Here is a 24013-nt window from a genome sequence, read left to right as displayed (position 1 = left end):
AGCTTCATAGGCTTCGTCCTAAATCTTATTTATAGATATGAAGTTCCAAAAACATAAATCTTTTGAGAGTAAAAGCTGAGAGAAATGTTACAGATACAGGGGAAATCATAAAGAAAAAGGAAGAGGACAACAAAAGCCTCCCCCTCTTTATACAGCGAAAATTTGAATACAAACCCAAAACAAACAGTAAAAACCGCAATGTTGTTTTGGTTTTTTTGACACTGTTTAATGAAAGGCTTGTGTCGAGACACCGAGCTGATGAAGAACACTGGTTGGGGAAGACGAAGAGGAAGATCTCAGCGCTTCAGCCAACGGCCCACCCATGTGGTGATGGTGGTGTTGAGACCCTCCACCGCTCCACCAGCTCATGTTTTGTTGGTCTCTCCCATTGTTGTTGCTCCGAGCCTCCTCCTCGTTGCCAGTGGACAGCTTCAAAGAGACGTCTGAGGAAGAGTTTCCAGGCATGGAGATGGAGAGACAAGTGGCTGAGCTCATGGGGCTTGAACTGTTGTCAGCTTCTTGAAGCGAAGAACGAGGCCAATCATCAAAAAAGGGCCTCAGGACGTGGCCTCCATCAGATCTGTTGTTGCTGAATCCATTGTGGGACTCGTATGGCCTCTTGTTGTTGATGTTGTTGCTATCTTGCTTCATCTCCGAACAACTGTTAACAGAGAATCCACATCTCAATGATTTGAAAGAGACCAAACTCATATAAAAACAGAGCATAAAGCAAAAATTGTCAAAGAGGATCCACATTTAGGCTTCAAACAACATGATTATAGCCTTTATATGTTGATTATAGGCTTTAAAAGCACCTTTTAATGCGGGTTTTAAAAGAACTGATTACGTAAGAGTAAATAGATATAGAATAATTAATGAGTTTGTATCTCATGTGTTGTGTGTGGATAGGGGAGGTGGGTGCAGAAGAATCTAAAAGCTTTAACTTTTCTGCAAGATATGAGACATATATGGGTCAGCTTTCACTAAAGGTCCTACAATTTCACTATTTCTCTCTCTTTCTATTTTCTCTGTTTGAAAAGTCTCACACAGCTTCAAAAATAATAGATTCTATCAAATCCAGTGTTATCATTAACTCTCAACAGAAAAAAAAATAAAAATAAAAAGAGAGATACTTTCACAAAGAAATCAAACTCATAATTCAACAAACAAACAAACAAACCAAGCCTAAAATGATAAGGATGTGTCTCTCAATTTCCAACATTACCCCTCTCTTCACAACATTATACAAACCCCAAGTTATGTATCATCATCAGTTTCATAGTTTAAGACTTAAAAGTATCAGAATCAGTATTTGTTATCCTCTAATTGAACATCATCACTATTATTAAAAACAATTGTCTCCAAAACTCAAAGTCTCAACCAAGAAATCTTATTGGCTTTAAAACTAAAGAAAGAAAAGTCAAATGTGTTTTAATGCTTTGACCAACAAGTTCAACTGCTAAAACAGACAAGACCTAAAGAGAGTAAAATAAAACAGTTCTTTTAATTACCTTTGACTAAGATGGAGAAGTTCAGATGAAGAAGAGTTGGAAGAGCCAGAGAAGAAGAACGATCCTCCTCCTTGACCAACCACTTCATCACCACCACCACCAAACGCAAACGTAGCTGCTGTTGCTGATGTTGTTGTTGCGGTGGCTGCTGCTGAGGTAGCCATGGACGTGGCGGTGGCATTGACAGTGGTGGGAGTAGTTTCCACAGGCTTTCTTGAACGGTTGCGGCCACGGTGCATGTGGCGCTCGCAATACTTGTGGCCAGCGAAGACGTCTCTTGAACATCTCCACTTCTTACCATCCGTTCTCCTGCATCTCCCTGGCTCAGGATCCATCGCTGCCCTCCCCAAATACCCTGTTTTTTATATAGCATTCATGTCACAGATCAGATCAAGAACAAGAACAAGATTCTACTTAATCAAAATGTTAATTTAGATCTCCAAGATTGGCAGAACAAGATAATACTAGTATACTACTAATATCGAGAGTATGGATCTTGGGAACACAACTCCAACACAGTAGGCACAAAACCCATCATGCATCTTTATCTTATTTAATAAATGAAGTATTTAAAAAAAAAACTTTGTCGAGACTCACAAGCAGGTTGGTAATGAGGGAGGTGTTGAAGAGGATGATGAAGAAAATAGGAAGGAGAAAGATGGACAAGACTTTTCTTGATTGGTAAAAGGAGCTCTTGAGGAACAGCAGCACCAGCCAACATGTACCTGTAGATCAGTGCTTGTAGTTCAAGTTCTTGCCACTGTGCCCAGCTAAAGAAGCTCCCCATCTCTACAAAAACCAACAAGCATATCAGTAACTAGACTAAGAATGAATTAAGAGAAATGAGGGAGTGGGGGAAGAGAAGAAAGAGAACTCACTAGGGAACCTGGAAGAAGAATCAGGAGACAGTTTAGAAGAGGTAGGTTCAGGAGCAAAGAGAGGAAGAGCAGTAGAAGCTGGAGTTTGGGAATGAATCTGGTCATAGACATGTTTTGGTATCTTAGCTGCAGAAGGTTGTTCTTCTGACTCTGTCTGGCTTCTCCATTGTTTCAGTTGCAAATCCATTGGAAGAGAGAGAGAGAGAGAGAGAGAAGTGTTGTTGTTAGTTACTTTTGGGATAACAGGGTTTTTTTTTTTGTCTTCCAGGGGTCTGATTTAATAGCTGTGAAAGTCTTGTTGGGGTTAGGAAGAGCAAAAGAAAGAAAGAAAAGCTTTGTTCTTTGTAAGTCAGTTTCTGTATCTGAGCTTCTTCTGCAGAGAGAAAGAGAGAGAGAGAGAAAGGACACAGAAGGGGGTAAAGAGGTTTTTATTAGGGACACTTGAGAGACTTGTAAGAAAAAGACAATGAGACAAGACAGATGGGGGAAGAGAAGGAAACTATACAGTTAAAAAAAGAGGCTAAACTCTCTATATAAAGTATAAACCTTAAAATTAATGTGGGGGTTCACAAATCTTCCACTAATCTTTCAGATTATTAAAATATTGGTTTGTATTAATAAAATTATAAAAAAAAAAAAAGCAAAGTCAGAAAACCCAGAAAGAACCACTCTGCAAGATGAAGATGGAGAGATACTAACCTGCAGTTTTTCTGTCTTTTGTTGCATTGGAAATACCAAATCTCCAATTAGTATAATAAATTACTACCTTTTGATTAGTTTATTAGATAAAACAACACATAAAAAGCCTACTTGGAGTTGTGAATATTTTTTAATTTATTAGCTTAATCAAGTGATTTGTTTGATGATTAATTAATGAATAGAACGTTACGTTTATTAAACCGAACTACTTTTATGTTAAGTTTTGAGTGATTAGTAAAATTAGTATTAGTAAAATTCGTTAGGTTCATCACACAGGGCACTAGGTGGATAGATGTACTGTCCACTTTATTTTTCTTTATTGACTAATAAATTTTGTACCTTACGTCCATAAGATCTAGTCCGAAAATGGTATATATCATTTGGGAAGTATTGGCTGAATTCTTTGGTGGAACGAATCTGTTGAGGGAAACAATATTATTTTGACGTAAAAATTCATGGCTGAGAAACCAAAATGTTTATTCTTTAAGTGATAACAGAATATAACTATCACTTCTCAATCACGATTTTAACTCAATTCTTTTTTTTTCTTCTTATTATTATTTCACACCGCTCATAAGTCATACCTATAGAAAACAAATCTAATTGTATATACTAAATTGAACTTTCAGAGATGGCGGTAGAACAATGTCTCAAGAGTCTTATAAGGAGTCATGTATTTTTTTAATTATAGAACATTTGAAACATTTTATGATATGGTCAACTTTGTTCCTGGTTTTTATGGGTTATTTATTCGATAGATATCTTCTTACTAGACTGAAAACCACTGGTTCAATTTGGTTAAAAGATTGTGGTTCCAATAATTTCCTTTACTTTTGTCAACGGTTTGATTTTGTATTCTATTCAATTTTTGTGTAAAATTCAATTTTTTTTTGGGTTTGATTTAGGTTTTACATTCGGGTCGGCTGAGGTAAAAAAAAGGTAGTAAGAAGAGAAAGAAGTTGAGAGAGAGAGGGAAGTAATAATGAGAAAAGAGAAGCAGGTGGGCTGTGTCAGAAAGCTCAGAAGTTAAAAGCATAAAAGTGAGTAACCCAAGTGGGTGGTGAGGGTTTCTCTTTGGCTGTGATTCATCTTTGATTTGACTACTCATAGTACTTCTTGTTTTTTTTTCACTTTTAACCCTCTCTTTTCTTCTAATTTTCTTGCTTTTTACCCTCCAAAATCTTATTCACATCTATCCCTCACACACCCCAAATAATGTCAATTTTTCAAAGTTCATTAGGCTTAACTTTTACATTATTTCCTTTTTGCAATTAGTATGGAGCAAATAAGAGGATGACACATTACAAATTGCATTGCCACTCATCAAAATTACTGACCAGCAGATCTTTGACCCAAAATTATACCCACTCGAGCGAGCAAAAAAAGTTAAGGGTCGTCAACATATTTCTCTACTACATAGTCACAAAACTATATCTTGTTCCTTGTCATTTTTCAAGATCATGTTTTATTTACTTACGAAAAAACCATCGTACGTACCCTCCTAATTACATAACTACTTTTCTGACATAACAGTAAAAAAAACACATCGTTGATGTAGTAACTATCAACGAGCCAACAATAATATAAATATAACTATCAATATTAATCGTTTTACTATTAAATAGAAAGTTCGGTAAGAAAAAGGAAAAGTTAACGTCGGCAAAGAGAAGAGAGTTAAATCATGTCGTACTTTTTGGTTTGGTGGTGTAATGTTCTCTTCTTTAAATTAAGAATAAAACGAGTTAATTTGTACAAACAAATCTGAAATGAAAATACTATATACAAATAGAGAGAGGGAGAGAGCGAAGGACAGAGAATAAGAAGAAGAGGCAAAGGAGGGCGAGAGTTCACATGTCCATGAGAAGACAAAATACGTTTCTCTGACACAAATCTGTCAGACACCCCCCAATCTATATATTTTTAATTTATATTTGTGTAGTAATATATAGTAGTATAGTTTTGTTTTTGTTTTTGTTGTATTAGAAAGAAACGTATATTAATTACTACCCATCATAAGGACTTAAGGAGGGGGGTCAGGCCTCCTCAGTCCACTTGGGGTCCCCAATTTTTTTGTTTATTACAGAAAACAATTTTGTAGTAAAAGGCAAGTCACGCCGGCACGCGAGCCCCTCACGTGATCCCACGTGCTTTATTATTCTCTCCTCTTATGCTTCTTCACTAATCTCACTAATAATAATAACATACGTAAATAACTTTGTTTACAAAAAAGTATCAAGAATATGTTATTTTGCGTAACATTAACATGATAAGGCATATGGCTAGCTTATTTGTAATAAAGAAAAGGAAGGCTACTACCTAACACATTGTGTTATTTTTAGTAACATGGAAGAAGAAGAAGAATGAAAAAGAAACGAAAAGGAAAAAGGAAACAATAGATCTTTCTGGTGACACACAGACATACACATTATACAACACATTGTTGTTGACACAAGGTATCTAAGGGCATGACCGCACGTGTCAACATGCATCAAACATGCGATCTTTCAATATTGTTTTAAAGAATCCAATGTAAAAGACTACTTTGCCTGCATGTCATGCCAATTTCTCCTTCCATTTATGTGTTTTCTAATTCTAATCAATATATACAATACACTAACAACAAGTTGATTTCATATTAAGATTAAGATCAGCCATAATAGTATATCTTATTGAGGATTTGAAATCGAATCACATCGTGTTGTTTTTTTTATTCAAGAGAACATTTACTTGGGCTTTTAACCTATGCGAATATTGGTTCGAGGGTGAAAATTAAATTACATTCCATGCGGACTTTTACATCGAACTGTAACATGTCCTTTGGTCGTTGTACAGTTTTGTACTTAGTTTACGTCAGCTGCTAAAATAATACTAAAATACTACTGAACAATTGAATTAAGACGGTTAATGCTCTTTGTTGCAAAGAAAACAAATATCGAATCCGAATCTCAGATTCAGATGATATGATATTAAGGAGATAAATGTTTTCTTTATCTCGTCTAGGAGCCAATTTGATATGTTGCCAAACACCAAAAAAACATATAATATAATTGGGCCTACGTACAGAGATTTTAGCTTTAAGTAGAAAAGCCCAGTTGACTACTTGTTTATAGGCTTTTTGTATATGTCCGTTTTAATTTTTTTCTGTCCGATTCCTAATTATTTTATTGAGAAGACAAACATCTAACTATCTAAAATAGCCCAACCTGATCCACTTCACGACTTTATTATATACCTGAAGTTTAAAATCATGAATTTTAACAAATACTATTGATCTCATTGTTTCCAATAAAACCTTACCTTTGTTAAGGCCCAAAACATGTAACTATACCCACATGACCATCATTAATGAGGCTTGTGTATTAGCAGCGGAGACTACTGACAAAAAAATTGCAGAAACTACTTCCATAGTTAAGAGATTTATCAATCAGTAATGTTGCTCCAATATCTAACCACAAGACCTTTATGATAATGATTCTTCAGTATCCATCTACATTTCAATAACTTCTCAATGTCGAAAATAGTAGAGTATACTCCATCATCCATATATGATAATAACTGCCGGGGACCCAATATATTGATTCAAAGTTACGTGTAAGAGTTCCGTATAGTGGGTAATATATATTAGTAGTAGATTTGACGGGCAATTGATTTGTAAGAAAAGTCTTTGGACGTTAATAGCTTTGGTCAAGTCAATTGGTAGGACAGAAGACTAATTTCTCAATGACTTCTAGACAAACTTAATAATAACCTTAAAAATAAATCCTGTCAGACCAAAGGGTGTTTTGTGATATTTTTATTTATTAAAAATGATTATGGTTTTTGGAACAAGAAATTGATTTTTGAATCTTTTTAAAACAAGTTTTTTTTTTTTTTTTTTCTAATCATCACTTTTTATTTTTATTTTGTTGTCAACAGTTTCAACAAAAACTTAAATATTGATAATCATTTTGAACAAATAGGTTAAAATATATACACCATATACGCACCAACATCTTTTTATATGTAGTAGTATATTAGTATATGTTAATCAATCACATTGCTGATTGAGTATTCTTCGTATTGGTTTATGCCATAATTCACATGCAATTCATTATGTCAAATTTAGGAAGAAGACTTTTGTAGATAAAAAAAATATTGGAAAGTTTGATTCTCGACGTACGAGGCAAACTATATGCATGAAAGTTTAAATCATGAAGAATTAATTAAAAGATCCCCAATTAGTAAACAAAGTCGTCCAATAAATTGGAGAAACGTTGCCATAAAAAAATGATGATTGTCTCGTCATCTTGGATTCTTCTTGATTATCTTGTTTACATAAATCCGTATCAAATTCCATTACGTTTTCATGTTGGTCAATATAAACGCTTAAATTCCTATGATTTATCTTGAGTATACAATTTTCAATATCTACTTATATTAGTGAAAAACTTGAAAGCAACTTAGCATCGATAAACCGGTATATTAATTAGAAGTTCATAACCACAGACTCAAAATTACCGTCGACCTCTTAGTCTTAGCCTTAAAAACCTGACTAATTTGTAAAGGTTTTTTTGATGAGATGGAAAGTGTTTGAAATTATTGTATAAAGCTTATTAGAGTATTTTTGATGGATGAGTCGTCTCTCTTTGCTTTATACATCTACAGCTATGACGTTTTATTTATTTAATCCAAAATCACACAAAGTGTTTTAAAGATATTTTGGATTTTTGGTTGTCCGTGAATCGATGAATGCGATGTCAAAAGGATATTTTGGTTGCTGGTTGTAATAAGACTAAAGATTCATATATATATAGTAGATCTTTATACAATGATACTAATAAAATTTATATGTACTATATGCTAAAAAAAAGAAAAAAGAACAATAAATGTTTGCACATATGATTGGTTGGATATGGTTGTCACTTGGCAGTTAGGTCATTTTCTTAGCTTTGCTTATTCCAATAAAATAAAAACAGTCTGTAACATTAACATTGTAATACGCCAATGCCCAAAATTCTTATTTTTGTATAGTTTATATACATTGGCACATTTTTTGCTTTTCCTTTACAGACAAAAAGATGTATTTTCCACTTAACCTTAAGACCGTATTATTTAAAAAAAAAAACATACGAATACAGAGAGAAGACAATAATGATTAGAAAGAATAAGATTAGGTAAAATGGTGTAATTAAGGAATTATAATTAAATTGAAGAGATTAGCTTTATTATTACCAAATACACACCACCCCACTAAAGAAGAATACAGCAAATCGTCTCTTTCCGCCATTAAAAACAACAAACAAACACCTTCCTTCCTTCCCAAAAAGCTTCAAACTTTCTCTAAACCCCCAAATCAGCAAAAATAGGGTTAATCGAAGAACCCCACCTTAATCCAACTGAGGAGGATTCGAGTTCCTGCTTTGGTTTAAGGAAGAAGAAGAAGAAGAGCAAGTACCATAAAGAAGAGGAGAAGAAACCTAAGATGACTCAGAGTCAAACCAACGACGGACCTGTTTCGACGGTTGAAGAATCAGCAGCTCCTCCTCCTCAGTCTCAGCCTCCTCAGCAGAGCAACGATATGGTTCTGCATACGGGGAGTTTGAGTTTTAGTAGCCATATGTCGAGAGAAGACGAAGAGATGACTCGTTCTGCTCTTTCTGCGTTTAGAGCTAAAGAAGATGAGATTGAGAAGAGGAGGATGGAAGTTCGTGAACGGACCCAAGCTCAGTTGGGTCGGGTCGAACAAGAAACCAAACGTCTCTCTACTATTCGTGAGGTTTGTTTTCCTTTTAAAGTTTTAGTCTTTTTAACTTGTCCTCTAGAAAGTTCGATGCTTTTGGTGTTGTTGCTCTGTTTTGGGGGTTTCAAGATCTAGGATTTGGCTATTGTTTTGATGTTGTGTGTTCCGAAGGGGCAAAGGATTGATTTTTTTGGTGTTGGGGTCTCTTGTATACAGGAGCTTGAGTCTATGGCAGATCCTATGAGGAAAGAAGTCTCTGTTGTTCGTAAGAAGATTGATAGTGTTAACAAAGAACTCAAACCTTTAGGCTCCACTGTTCAAAAGAAGGTAACAAATCTATATGAATTGATGTATTACACACACACACCAAAAAGATTTGATCTTTATGGTATAACCAATTGAATCCCTAAACTTTAGCAATTGAGTTTTGTGTAATGAAATTGAAACAGGAAAGGGAATACAAAGAAGCACTTGATACATTTAACGAGAAGAACAGGGAGAAAGTACAGCTGATAACCAAACTCATGGAGGTTAGTTCCGAGATCTCAACTAAGTTTGCTAAAATTTGTTTAAATCCATCGCTTGTTATACATAAATGGTGTTTGTTATTTTTCTTTTTGGGGAGATGGAACAGTTGGTTGGAGAAAGCGAGAAGCTGAGGATGATTAAGCTGGAGGAGCTCAGCAAGAGCATAGAAACCGCATGAATGTGTTCAAGAAGAAGAAGAAAGAACTAATTGGTTCTTTTGTGTGATGATGTACCTACCTAGTTTTTAATTTTCCATCTTTGTGTTTGTATGTTTGGGTGCTTTTTTTTATTGTTAGTCTCTTGGGAGGTTTGATTTCATGATTTGTAAAATTTGTGGGTTCTCTTATTTTTGATTAACCAAATTTAGGGATATGGGAAACATCGGGTGATCTTAGGATACTGAAAAAACTCATCATCACACAGTGAATTTTTTTTTTATCTGTATTATGTTTTGTGTTTGTCTTTTGAAGAATTCATTTATTTTATTTTATTTTAAAATTGTTTTGTTATTTTTGGCTTTTTAGTAAAGTTTCTTATCGTTGGCAAAGATGAAAAAAAAAGTGATTCTCGCGTGCGTTTTTGAAATCTAAAAAGCTGTCGGAACGGCAGAATCTTTTCACTTGTTTATTTACATAATCCTTTCCGTTCCGTTTATATATCAAACCATCGAAGTATACAAAACGGGAAAGACCAAATTATATATTTTAAAAAACATATATTAAACGTGAACACTGTCATTAAGTGAATATGACAAAGGTTTTAGATGACTTGGCCGAAATAATTATACTATTAATTTGGTTTTTTTTTTTGCTGAATAGTTCAACGAGAAGTAGCTTGGTCCGTTTGCTTATGAGTTTCAATTATAATCCCTAGATGCAAAAAATATCACTCGAAGAAATAAGGAAACCCCAATAACAATGTTCGATTATAGTGTGGAGTAGAGAATCAAGAACGTTTAAGTGACAGTTGAGGAATCACCACTATATATGGTTTCGGTATTTGAGGGGGATATTGTGAATTGGCGTTTTGATGATCATGAAATGATATTGTCATATAGTCCACACATAATAGGCGGAAGTTGATCCCTGCGTTAATGTATTACCCGCCATTCGATTACTTAGTAAGCTATAAGACGAGTAGTAGTAATTGATTGGTATAGCTGGAAGCCATATATTCTATCTTCAATCTACCTTGGGATGGATTTTAGCGCATTATAATGTGTTCCCACAGGTTCATGAATGAAGAGGCATATTTGTTGCATGCTGGAAGCGATGTTACAGCATAATTATGAGAGTAAGGTTATTGTAGAGCGTCACCAAACTTGAAAATAAAGTGAGCAATATAAGACTGGTTTAGTGGGTTTCATCCCGTAGTCATGAGCTTGGTTTTTGTGTTTACATGAATGTGGCAAAGTCTAAAATTTGGTCATATGTGCGTAATGTAAGATGTCCGCCACATAATTTTGCTTCCATAAGATGATCTTATGTGGTAAAAAGATTTATAATATAAATATATAACGTTTTCCATCCTAATTGATCAATTTCGTTCATTAGATTGACGGAAAAGAATATAAGCAATTTTAGAAAAGCACAAATCTAATTTAGATTGATCGACTAACTTTGGACCAATCTTAGGCCCACTTGTAACAGTTATATCTGTTATTAGTCGATCTAATAGTAGCATTTACTTCTCTCTCTTTTTTTTTTGGGGTCAAACAAAAAATAAGTAGCATTTACTGTTTCTTTTAGAATTACTCCTATATTTTCATATATATATATATGAAAATTGTGAAATGTTTTTTTCTTTTCTTTAGATGACATTGTTATTCTTCTACCTTCATCAAAATAGAAATGCTTTCTTTCATAACTTCTCATAATTTGTCTACATAAATTGTGTGTTTAATATACTATAGTTTGTACGTTTAGAAAATCAGCGTCAGTCCAATATCATGAGATAATAATGATAAACAATGATATTATGATACATGTGATTTACTAGTTAATAACGACCGTTTGTTTTACTTTATTTGGTGGGCGGGGTATGCATATTGAATTCGTCAGACTCTGCCTTCTAAAAATACACATACTTTCAATTCGTGTTTTTTTTTTGTCTTGATGTATTTGGTACGTTATATGTGTTTATGTAAACAAGACAGTAAAAATCAAAACAAGATCGGCATGCAAGTTTGTGCTTTTGTTCATCAATTATTTTGGACATAAAAATGAACGAAACAAGATACTATGAAGTATATATGAACTTTGCTACTTGTCACGTTTTGTGATCACAAGTCCCTTTTGTTTTTGAACAGTTAATATAAACCAAAAGCCAGAAATTTCTTTGAAAAACCTAATTATTAAGATAGTAAAGACATGACACAAAATAAACAAAACCCATCTATATATTTTCAAAGTAAATAATGGACTCATACAGTAAAAATGGTAAAAACGGTAAAGATGTTTTAGAGTAATTATCAAAAATTTCCAAAACAAAACCCATCTACATATTCTCATAAATATGTACGTGTTACATAATACTATACTGTGTCAACTTTATATATGTATCAGTCTAACCTTTATTGTTTACAATTCAATCATATTTACTGTTTAAACTTTTAAAAATGTATCGTGAGCGCTCAAAAAAATATAATTTGAACTTTATTTACCTTGTTTACCTTCTTGTTATGCTGAATTTTGACCACCTTCTTGTTTATACTATTTTGTCACTTTAGTTACCTGTTATGTTTCTACAGTTTGAACTATTTTTATGCATTATTGCAGAATTTTGAAGTAAGTCACATGTTCATCGCTTCATATTTAGCAACCTACGTGATGAAATGATTAGATTTTTTGGTTTAAATCACAAAATTTAAGGCTTCACGTCCATATTCTCACACTCTTTTGTTGAAATTCAAAAATTTAAACTTAATTTTATGTGGGCACGCTATCTAAGACCGAAGTATGGATTTGTTTTACATCGATTTAGGCCACGTACACCACCCACTCTCGCAACGTACGTACCTTAGCCATTAGGATTCTAAACAAGTCTCATGACCTTATGCTTTGTCTGCCTCTAATTTATTGACAATTTGGCTGCTACGTTAATGGCAATTCTCTCTTCCATATATACCATTTTTTCACTGATTGTTTTTGCGCTGTCACTTCGAACATTTCTATTATTATTTGATGAACAATAAAACATAAAAACATTTACAAGTGATCCATACTTCTATTTCTGTGCATTAGGTTTTTAAAGATGTCATAATTATTTGAATTATGGACAAAAATAAACATTAAAGATGGGTCTATGTATGTTTAACAATGTTTTATGTATATATATGGACTAGCAAATAAATCAAACTGTAGAAGTCTTTTTGGAAGTTATGATTCGATCGACACCAATTTGAACAATGAATAAGAAAATAATGAATTTTTGTTTAATTAGACCACCTTAAGAAAATAACATTAGGACAAGTATAGAACAAAGTTAAAGTACACGAACAAGCTTAAACAATGAGAGAACAATCAAAATTATAGTAGGACTGCAGTTCAAGTACACGTACAGTAGCTATTAACAGTAACCAACATAAGTGGGTTTCCAAATATTTTCAAAATAAAGTTGATTTCTCAAATGGGAGCCATATACATTTATATAAAGTACTTGTACATTTATTTTATATCCACTTAAATATTTAATAAAGACCCAGTCGTATTATTTTATTTTGTGTACATAAAAAGAAACAGTATAAGGCGCGATTTGCGTTAAAAAAATCAAAGTAGTATCACGCACATAAACCTGCATTTGTATATGTATATATATTTTTTGTCATCGCAAATGTCTCATTTTTTCAGTAAATAATTTACGTTGATGTCAAAAAAAAAAAAAAAAATTACGTATGTGCGCATTAAACAAAAACGTCCAAAAAAAAAGAGCATTAACTCATATAATGTTCGAACTATTCTCTCTTTTTTTGTTCAAACGTCCGAACTATTCATATATTGTACTTTTCACTCCACATTTATGAGTAAAATTTTTAGGTTTACTGTATACGTAAAATTGCAATTAACTCTTCTTTCAAATTTCAATTATAGTATAAGGTTATTTGTCTTGCAACATTTTTACAAGTACATACATAAATAAAATCCGTCGGCATGCATATTCATAAATTGACATTTCATGGTACAAATAGGGATATTTTAATTCATTGGTCGATTACAAAGTTTTGTCCTAACAATAAAACTAGTTAAAAAAGACAAAAACATACATATTACGGTGTCGTTTTACGTTCCACGCGTTCAGCAAAATCTTTTGTCTTCTGCATGAACAAAAAAAAAAAAAGAAAAAAAGAAAGAGAGATCATAGATTTCGCTAATAAACAAATAATTAATCAGAATAATCAGCTGCTATTCTAACTAATACTACAGCTTTAGTTAATCTTAAATCTTGTTCGTTTTTTATATGTAAAGTAGATTAGGTTAAGTATTAAATCTTAATAGACAGCGGGGGAATCCAAGAACAAACAGTGTCTCGACATGTTGCTTTCCTTCGATAATTGTTTATTAAATACAGTATAGTAGTATTTGAAATTAATTATTTTCTATACTATATAAGTGGTGATAATTAGTGGACTTCGCTTTTTATGAAAAAAGTAAGTATATATTTATAGTGAGACAACAAGAACAATAATAAAGACAATCTACTTATTATTAAATCACAGATTTGTCAATAATTGAAAAATAGGTATGAGTGCATGAACATATGAAAACTAAACTATACTAACAATAATAAGATATCATTAATTCCACAATCTCTCTTTAAATCAATTTTTCAAAAATGAAGCCAAAACTAAACAATAAACTAACCGTAGTGCCACATGAAATTATATAAGGTCGGACCATAGTAAAAAAAATATCCACTATATAAAGTCCACAGATGCTGTGAATTTAATTAAAGGGCAAGTACCCAGCTGTAAAGCCTACAACTTTTCTTTCTCATTTATGGTGCGAACCTTTTATTGTCCTGCCCAATGCATTTTTCTAATAGTGAGTATTTAATATTTTCTTCGTTTTTGTATAATTTCAATTTTCAAGGAGAAGATAATTCGATGCATATTAGTATTACTTTGTGTGTTATTTCACGTGTGAACATTATACGTTAGTAGTGGAGTATATAACCGTGTGTACGTAGGACAAATCAGTCGTTGGATTAGTAGTTGCCAACAGTTGCCTTAACTAAAATAAATTGGTATTTTAGTCGTTCCTTTGTGTTTGTTAGGGTGAAGATAATATACTAAATTTGTGATACTAATCATAGATATATTACGACAAAAATACGGACCTGTTCATTAGCCGAAACAGATAATTAATGTCCTATTTTTCTCATCATTATCAGATCTTTTTAATAAAAATAGAAATCATTACTTTGTGATATACTTACAATTGATTTGTCATAATCTATATAGGTATGATTGCTTTTCTTGATTTCAACATAGTCAGATACTATTTATTTTCCGAATTTGTAAGTCAATATTGTTATTTGGGATTTTCTTAAAATAAATATAATTAACGATAGATTTCGTGCTATGGCCGGTAATGTTAAATGTAGAACATGGGATGTTTTGTTTTACTTAATTGTCAATCGCTAAAATCAGATATTCGGATTAGGACTTACGTCAAGTGCCAATCTGATTGTTATCACCAAAATCGTATCTTATTGCTTTCAAAACCAATTAACGTCAGTCCATTTATATATAGAAAAAAACAAAGTATTTAATTAAACTGCCAGTCCATTTCACTAAGCACTTTCATAAAACCAAAATTTAGCAGTCTACTTTCATAAACGTTTGTTTCAACTATACTCTAGTATACCAAGTCGTATTGAATATTTTCTGTGTTCAGTGTTTTTTTTAAACTATGTACTACAATTTTGATAGGCCACAAATATTTTCGAAATATAGTCACAATTAAATTTAATAAATTAAGCTTCATAGTTCAGAAAATCACTGAAATAGATTAAAAATAATTACCACTTAAATTTATGATATGCTTTAGGACATCTCCAACCCACCTCTATATTTGCTTTTTAACTATATTTTAGAGTAAAATCTACTCCAACCCATCTCTATTTCTACCTCTATAATAGAGATCTCTATTTTTTCCTCTATATATAGAGGAACTCTATTTTTTCCTCTATAATAGAGTTGAACTTTTTTATTTATAAAATGGTCCTTGAACTTTTAACACTTTTATATTTATGATCAAAATAAATAAAATATATATTTAAATAGTTTAATAATAATTTAATAAAGTATATTAATAGGATAATTGATTATAAAGTTAATATTTTGGTTTAAAATTTTTAAAGGTTTTCGTATAGAAAATTTTTAAAGGTTTTAGTATAGAAAAACATTTTTAAAATTTGAGACCATTATTTGCAAAAGAAAATTTTATTCATGCTATAACATTATTTTTAATACAACAAAGACTAATTATTTAATATTCTGGTAAATTACTTATGGATCCACCAATAATATTATTTTATATGATGCAATATATTTCTTTTAATAAATGTGATATTTAAATAATATTTATGAATATTAAAAATTTAAATAATATCATAATTTTATGAAAGTTTCACAAATACTAAAATAAATGGGTTAGTTTACAACTTTTATAAGTAAAAGTTATTAATAGTAAAATAAAAAAGAATCTTTACGGAATATTCTTTTTTAGAGGAAAAAATAGAGGTATCCATTGGAGCAAAAATCATCTCTATTATAGAGTTCCTCTATTTTAGATGTAAAAATAGAGAAAATCATTGGATATGGTTTTAGTAGCAAAACAGTGCTGCTAAAAAGGGATAAACTGACAAAATAACATCGTAAAATATAGAAGAAAAAAAAAATATAAGTTTTTGAAAACTATAGGTTCCACTGATATCATTTCCCCTTGCTACTTTGAATCTGAACATTATTTTTGGTTTCTGAATCTATGTTTACTTGTCTTCAAACATTATGACTCACATATCGATACTAGCTACAACGTAACTTCAAGGAAGGACACATGGAAATTTAGGAGTTAACACATGCAAACTAGCACCCTCAATTTTTTGTCCGCCTACGATATATAGCTGGGACCAAACATACATGAATCCGTTTTTATCCCGTCCATTTATGATTTCGAAGATCATTAATCATCCCTCAACAAGAATTGTCATATTACGAATCGTCATCGTACAAAGGGTGAGTAAGTGAGTAACAACACTTCATCTATAAGACTATAACCCATTGTTTACAAAGGCTCGTCGATCGGTTTAACTTAACTGAATTTTACTCTAGTTAGGATTCCAACGCTAGCGCAGTTAGATTTGTTAATTAAAACTAAGTTTACTAGCTCGACACATGTTATACACACGAATGACTTGTAATAATAATGGTAAGTCCATTTGATTTTCCTTCATAACCGTACCACACAGTAAGGTTGTTTCATGTGAAAATTATTGTGCGTTACATAAATGGAGTTCGTGAGCCCATAAAAGTTCAGGTGAAATTACTTCTCATGAATCAAGTTTTACACAACCCGGTGAAAATAAGGGAAATGGATAAATATTATACACACACACACACGGCTACAAATAGACTCTTTTAAATTTGACACGTTAACTCTACTTTTTCAGGAGTGTTTGAGGCCCACTCACTCTGATAATAATATGTCAACTAAACTTTCTTTTAACAAACAAAATTACCGTTGCATAAGACACATGCCAAATTATAATTTCGATATGAAGAAAGAAAGAATATAAGACGAAAACTTTATTTTTTTATTTTCTCTTTTATTTTTCAAGATGCTAGGAAGTAGCCAAATCCAAAGCATTGACTCTTTATCCAATGTCTCACCCTTTGTCTTCAACTGTTCTCTCATCCTTCACCCACAATCTCTTTCTCTCTCTCTCTCCTTATAACAAAAGAGCAAAAAGCTTCCTTCGTTTCACTATTTCTCCATGATTCTGAATTCCACAGAAAGGGAGAGAGAGAGAGAGAGACACTATTAAAAGCTAAGTAAACTTTTCTGCCATGGCTGAGAAGAAGAAGAAGCATTTACATGAACTTCTTGAAGATGACCAAGAGCCTTTTCATCTCAACCATTACATCTCTGACCTTCGTTCTCAGATGGGTTGCTCCGATTTGCGTGTCAAGAAGCGAAAGTCCGACAACAACGTCGCCACGTTTCCTCCTCCTGGTTTGTTCTCCTGCGAGAGTTCTTGTTTCTTCGCCGCTCATAAATCTCCAGACCCAAGAAAGTCTCCACTCTTTGAGCTCCGCTCTCCGGGTAAAAAAAAGACACGTGACGGTCGTGTTTTCCTCCAGATTCCGGCTAGAACCGCCGCAATTCTCTTGGATGCAGCGGCGAGGATTCAGAAGCAGCAGTCGGAGAAGGCTAAGACGACCAACAAAGCTCGGACCAGAGGGAACCGTATGTTCGGGTCTGTCTTGAAGCTGCTAACAAACCGTAAGCCAAAACCACGTTTGGATAACGCTGATGAAAACGCGATTTCTTTAGAACGCGGGTCGGAACCAACGAGTAGTAGTAGTAGTAGTAGTAGCCGGAGAGAGCGTTTTGTGGAGATTGGTGATAAGTGCTTCTGTGACAGCCCTTTTCACTTCGTTCTTCAAACAAGTCCTTCTTCCTCCGGTCACCGGACTCCTCACTTCACATCGACGGCTACTTCTCCGGCGCGACGCAGTACAGAGGTTTGTCTCCATATCTCTTTTCTTAATAAAATCTTTACCCAACAATAGTCTAAAATATGGACAATTATGTAGTCTTAATTTTATAAAAGAAAAAAAAACACTAATAATTTAAAACTCGAAATGATAAAACCATAACTCTTAATGGTGATTTTTTTTTTTTGTTTCTTTAAAATTTTGGAAGATATAACCTATTTTTAATATATTATTCTGTTTCTCAGTTATTCCTATATAAATCCACTACTTAAAATTCCATAATTAAAATTAAATTACTAGACAGTAAAAAAAAATGGTTAAAAAACATTCTATGGAAAACCTGAAAAAACATCTTCTGAGTAGAGCAGAGACACATGGCCGGCTGATAATTGTCTCTGTATCACTGTATGATATGACTGAATCATGAAAGTTTTTTCAGGAAGTACGGTAAATATGCTTTTTACTCTATAACGACGTATATACCCTTATTTTCGAAATGAACACCAATCGTCGAGCTTGGTTATGGTGGGGGTGTTTATGGCATTTACATACATGTGGTCAACACTCCCCCACTATGACGATTATTTCGTCTCTCAAGCTAGACTTGAAAGTTTTCAAACCAATTAAAATTAGTATCTGCCAAATTATCAGAACTCTACCTTTGAATTCAGTGGGTTAAGTCTTAAATGTAGACCAAACCTTTTGTAATTATTGGCTACAAACTCTTAGAATGTCATTAACTTTTTGTCAAAAAGTTGGGATCTTTTTTGGGGAAGTATTAAATTGTATGTTTACAAAAATTCAAAAGTTAAATTTTACTTTTTCAATTTCTTGTGGTTTAAGTTTGTTTTTTTTTTCTTTTTCTTTTAAATGCATAGTAAAAAAAAACCTAAAATATTGATATAGCCATATAGGTAACATGGAGAAACCCTTAATAGGTACGTAAAATAGTGCGATAAGGATATAAATTTGAAATAGCTAAAAATAGTTGTGATCCAGCGTCAGAAATAGTAAGAGACAAAAAATGTTGAAACCAAAAGTGTGTTAAATGAGTTGTAACAGGACGAAGATAGCGATGAGACAGAGAGCTTAGAGAAAGTGAGAGGACAAGAAGAAGAAGATAAAGAAGAGGAAGACAAGGAACAATGTAGCCCTGTCTCTGTACTTGACCCGCTTGAGGAGGAGGAGGAGGAGGACGACGAGGACCACCAACACGAGCCTGACCATCTCAATCTCCTCCCGTGCAACTTTGAAGTTGTACAACGTGAGTATCCAATCTTCCATCAAATCACATGGGCTAGTGGAATTGAAAGACATAGCTTTAAAATGGTCCCCAGATCGTATTTAAGGGTTTTAAATGTTGTGTTTTGACTGAACAGGGGCTAAAAGGCGGCTACTTAAGAAGCTTCGTAGATTCGAGAAGTTAGCGGGGCTGGATCCGGTAGAGCTCGAAGGGAAGATGTCGGAAGAAGAAGAGGACGAAGAAGAAGAAGAAGAGGAAGAGTATGAGGAGAGCGAGGAAGACGATAACGTAAGGATTTACGATTCAGATGAAGAATATGAGGACGTAGATGAAGCGATGGCACGAGAGAGCCGATGCGCAGAAGAGGAGAGGAGTAAGAAGAAGAATGATGAGAGGCAGAAGAAATGGAGGATGATGAACTCATGGAAGGTAGGGTTGGGAGCAGAGGAGGATGTGGACGTGGTGGTGCGGAAAGATATGAGAGAGGAGACCAGAGAATGGACAAAACACGGTGGAGAAGTGGAAGAGGCCGTGTCCGATCTCGAGCTCTCTATTTTCTTCTTTTTGATTGATGAATTTTCCCACGAACTTGTCTCTTCTTCTCCATGAACAAATAATGAATTTGGTTAGAGCAACAAAATTAGTAGATTTTTAGAATATATATTTCTGACTTGATAAACCAATTTAACCTCTATAACGTTAATCCAAGGTTTTCTTATTACTCATAACGCTTCTAAAAAACATCGCAACGTTAATCTCTCTTCATATACCGCATCTTCTATTTTATAAATCTTTAGTTGAATGTTACTTTAAAGAATAGCTCTTTTTTTTTTGGTCTTGTTATATTAGTAGATAACTAGTTATTCAAGATAAGTATAATGTGTATATTTGGGAAACATTCATTGTTTAGCATATAAGTTTGAACTTTCTGTTTGGTTATATCAGTTTTGAATTAAAACCGGTATATGGTTGTTCCAGGAGCAGTTTAGAGATAGCCTAAGCTTAATTTTTGAATGAGCAGCGTAGCTGACGTTCTCATAATCGAATCCACTATGGCATTCTCATAATTGCAGGGCCAATAAGAAAAATTTAGTAGTACTTGAAGAAACAATAAAATTATAAATATATATATTTTTTTTCAACCATTGGACCACAACTGGTCGGCCCATTAGCCAAATTACTACAGGAGCTGGGACTCGATCCTAGGTGTGATGGTGACTTCTACAAATGGAATTACCTACTGCCACTGCACTAAGGTCACTTCACTATAAATAATTTTTTTATAAGTCATTAGTATTAAAATGACAGAAATAAGGATCCATTTTGCAATAGTAGGTGTTACAGAAAGAAAAGAAAAAAAAGGACCCATTTGTAATTCATGGTTATAAAATCATATATATAAAAGTAAGGTTTCACTCTCTCCTTATTGGTCCACTTGGCAATGCAATTTTAACAAAAAAAAAATATTTATATTAAAACACAAATTAAAAACAATTATTTTTCACATTTAACTCACATAATACAAAACTGAAATCATATAAATTCTACCTATAAATTATGCATTAACTTTATTTCTCCACTAAGTTGTATTAATCAGTTGTATTAAAACAAAACAATAAATTAGAATTGTAACTCTCATTTTTCTAAATGTAATTTTTCATCATTTAACTTCCTATAAATACTCATTATAAATACTCTTTCATTCTCTCATCTTCTTCCACTACTCTCAAATCTCTTTTTTGTTTTGTTTTGTTTTGTATTTTTTTTTGTTATTGTTGTTGTATGGGTTATAAAAATTCAAATCAAATATTATTGTAAAAGCTTAGTTTTAGAGTTTATATGATATGTATATCTTATATATTTATTTTAATCTTTTAAAATGTTTATCTCCATTTTCTATTTTATATTAACATCTTATAAGTCATTATTTTCATACTTCCTTACAATATTCACCACACCATAAGATCATAAAGTTGAAATGATCCATATTTAATTATCTATTATGTCTCTGGTTATCTCACATATTCATGTATTATTTTTAATAATTTATAAAGATCAATATAATATTTAAAGATCAATATAATTATCTATTTATCCATTTATAAAGACTATTTTGTTTTGTGATCCAATTGATAAATCTGCAGAGATCAATATTTTTTTATGATTTGAGGTTTTTGAAAACAAAAAGAACATAATTAAACAATTGTTTTTTTGTGTCTTTAATCAAAATAAAAAATGATCCAAAAAACAAAACATATTCAACTGGAACTTAAATATAAAAATAAAATATAATTTTAAAAATATCATTTCACTAAATTCTCTAAAGATGAAACCATTAATATGAAATCTAGCACTATAAATTAAATTGATGAGTGAAAACTAAAAAAATATAAGTTATCCTTGGGATTTTAAAAATTATTGAGATTGAAGAATTCATATAATTTTATAAGAAAACTAATTTAGTTTGTCACTTAAAAAGTAATATTTTTTTATTTTGAAATATCATGTTTAAGTGTTGAGTTCATATCAACAAACAACCAAATCATGTGAATTTTGATTCAGCCACTTGGTATTCCTTTTATTTTAGGTTATAAAAAATTAAAATATTTATTTATAATTAAAGACATGTAACTCCATTTAACTCAAATGTAACTCCTATCTAATAATTGTACATTAATTCATTCCTCCTACTAACTTATTTATATTTCAAGAGAAAATATTTTTGGTTAAATTTTAATATTTTTTTATTTATTTTGGTTGGCTAAACTTATATTCATATTTTGGTTGGCTAAATTAATATATTTCTCATGTAAAATTATTGTTTATAATATATTTCTCATTTCAAAGTTTAAAGCAATATATCATATATATAAAAGTAAGGTTTTAGTCTCTCCTTATTGGTTGATTTTCATTTAATGTTTTCTAATTTTTATTTATTTTTTTATTTGCTTTCTAATTGCTTTAAACAATATTTAAGACCCAATAAACACAATACATTTAACTCACACATTAAAATAAAATTATAACTGAAAATAAAATAAATTATGCATTAATCATATTCTACCACTCAATTTATTCAAAAACAATAAATTACTATTGTAACTCCATAGTTCTAAATGTAACTTCCATCATTTCTTATCATATAAATAAGCATTCTCTCAATCTATCATTCTCTCATATTGACATTCTTTTACTATCTCATTTTCACATTCTCTCATTCTCTTCTACAATACCTCAAATCATTTTTTCGTTTTTTTGTTATTTTTGATTTCTTATTTTTGTTGTATGGGTTGTAAAAAAACAAATGAAATATCATTGTAAATTGCTAATGCTAAATTTTAATTTTAGAGACTACATGATATATATTTTACATTGTTCTTATTTTATCTCCTTTATTTAATTTGGATTATTATCTTATAAGTAATCATTCTCTCCTCCTCTCCCACCAATATCAAATGTTGTCATATCTCATATGTGTTGTAATAGTTTGATTATATATTTTAATTTAGAAAGTATTATTATATATATATATATATATATTACATTGTTCTATTTTTTAAAGATTCATCTCCATTATCTAATTTGGATTACCATCTTATAGTAAACATTCTCTCCTCCTCTCCTACCAATATCAAATGTTGTTATATCTCATATGTGTTGTAACTTATAAGAGTTTGATTCTATATTTTAATGTAGAAAGTATTATATATATTTAACATTGTTTTCAATTTTTATTTTATTTATATAAAAAATATTTCTTTTATATTTCTTGCCTTTCTAATCTATTCATATTTATTTTTTAAATTTGCATAGTTAAATTTAAATTCACATATGTTGGTTTTAATAAAACAATCAACTTTATTTGAGAATTAGATGTTCCTATTCATTTTTAAACGATCAATGTGTAACATATAAGCATTTTGTCTTGCAATCACAAGTTCCATTTCCATTGCTTAACTTCATGGTTAAACTATAATATATGTTGTCCTATTTGTAGGAATAACAACATACTTATTTAATTTATTTAAAAGAGCAGATGATTAATCGAAATAAAAATTTCTCCATATTTTATAATTCAATCAGTGAGTGTACTTATTACTTTGAAAAACTTTTACATTGAGGTTCATAAAATCATATAAGAAAACTAAGATATTATGTCACTTCAAATTTGAAAGGAAACACTTGGTATTCCTTTTAAAAAAAGTCAAGACACATATAAACATTTATTAATATTTAACTCACTTTAAATACATTAAAGGTCATTTAACTCAAAAATAACTTCTATCCAATAATTTCATACATTCCTCCCACAAATATATATATATATATATGTTCAAGATTGTATTTAAATATTACATAATTTTTTAGTTAGCTAAATTTATAGTCACATATATACAATATATATACATAAGAATTTATATTACTTATTAACACCATAATTCGACCCATTATTTGCTTAACTCAAAATTGGTTTCAAAGCCAACTAAAAAAAACAGAAAAGATCTTATTGATATTAGACCAAAACATGGACATACAAACATAATCACTTACACGGAAGATATTTTTAAAAAATAACTTATTATTGCAACATCAACGTTTGAAGGGTTTACATAAGCAGTTAATTAGAAAATCTATAATACAATAAATGTATTGGAAACAATATCAGTCAATGATAAGATTGGATCCTCAAAAGCAAGAAACAACATCTTCATTTAT

At 31.5% G+C, this 24013-nt stretch overlaps 3 protein-coding genes across 4 annotated transcripts; 2 read left to right on the top strand and 1 right to left on the bottom strand.

Annotated features, from left to right (window-relative positions):
• Positions 1 to 12: 12 nt before the first annotated feature.
• Positions 13 to 3082, bottom strand: LOC104785884 (growth-regulating factor 3). Its single transcript, XM_010511173.3, has 4 exons — positions 2390 to 3082; positions 2109 to 2300; positions 1512 to 1866; positions 13 to 661 (listed from the first exon to the last, which is right to left on the bottom strand). Exons 1-4 carry the CDS (start codon positions 2574 to 2576, stop codon positions 226 to 228), a joined length of 1170 nt encoding a protein of 389 aa, XP_010509475.1. The 5' UTR covers positions 2577 to 3082; the 3' UTR covers positions 13 to 225.
• Positions 3083 to 8046: 4964 nt separating this feature from the next.
• LOC104785883 (uncharacterized) lies at positions 8047 to 9844 on the top strand. Of its 2 annotated transcripts, none has more exons than XM_010511172.2 (4): positions 8047 to 8843; positions 9024 to 9134; positions 9257 to 9337; positions 9442 to 9844. In XM_010511172.2, exons 1-4 carry the CDS (start codon positions 8550 to 8552, stop codon positions 9511 to 9513), a joined length of 558 nt encoding a protein of 185 aa, XP_010509474.1. In that variant the 5' UTR covers positions 8047 to 8549; the 3' UTR covers positions 9514 to 9844. The 2 variants fall into 2 exon arrangements, with proteins under 2 accessions (XP_010509474.1, XP_010509472.1); XM_010511170.3 differs by having other exon boundaries at positions 8123 to 8843; positions 9433 to 9844.
• Positions 9845 to 17130: 7286 nt separating this feature from the next.
• Positions 17131 to 19937, top strand: LOC104785882 (uncharacterized). Its single transcript, XM_087513217.1, has 3 exons — positions 17131 to 18081; positions 19117 to 19318; positions 19434 to 19937. Exons 1-3 carry the CDS (start codon positions 17404 to 17406, stop codon positions 19904 to 19906), a joined length of 1353 nt encoding a protein of 450 aa, XP_087369343.1. The 5' UTR covers positions 17131 to 17403; the 3' UTR covers positions 19907 to 19937.
• The last annotated feature ends 4076 nt before the right edge of the window (positions 19938 to 24013 follow it).

The sequence above is a fragment of the Camelina sativa genome, chromosome 5 (assembly GCF_030686135.1).
Source record: "Camelina sativa cultivar CO46 ecotype springtype chromosome 5, ASM3068613v1".
In the NCBI taxonomy this organism is placed as follows: domain Eukaryota; kingdom Viridiplantae; phylum Streptophyta; class Magnoliopsida; order Brassicales; family Brassicaceae; genus Camelina; species Camelina sativa.
Note: the sequence above shows the minus strand (reverse complement) of the source record. Positions and strands in the feature narration are given on the sequence as shown.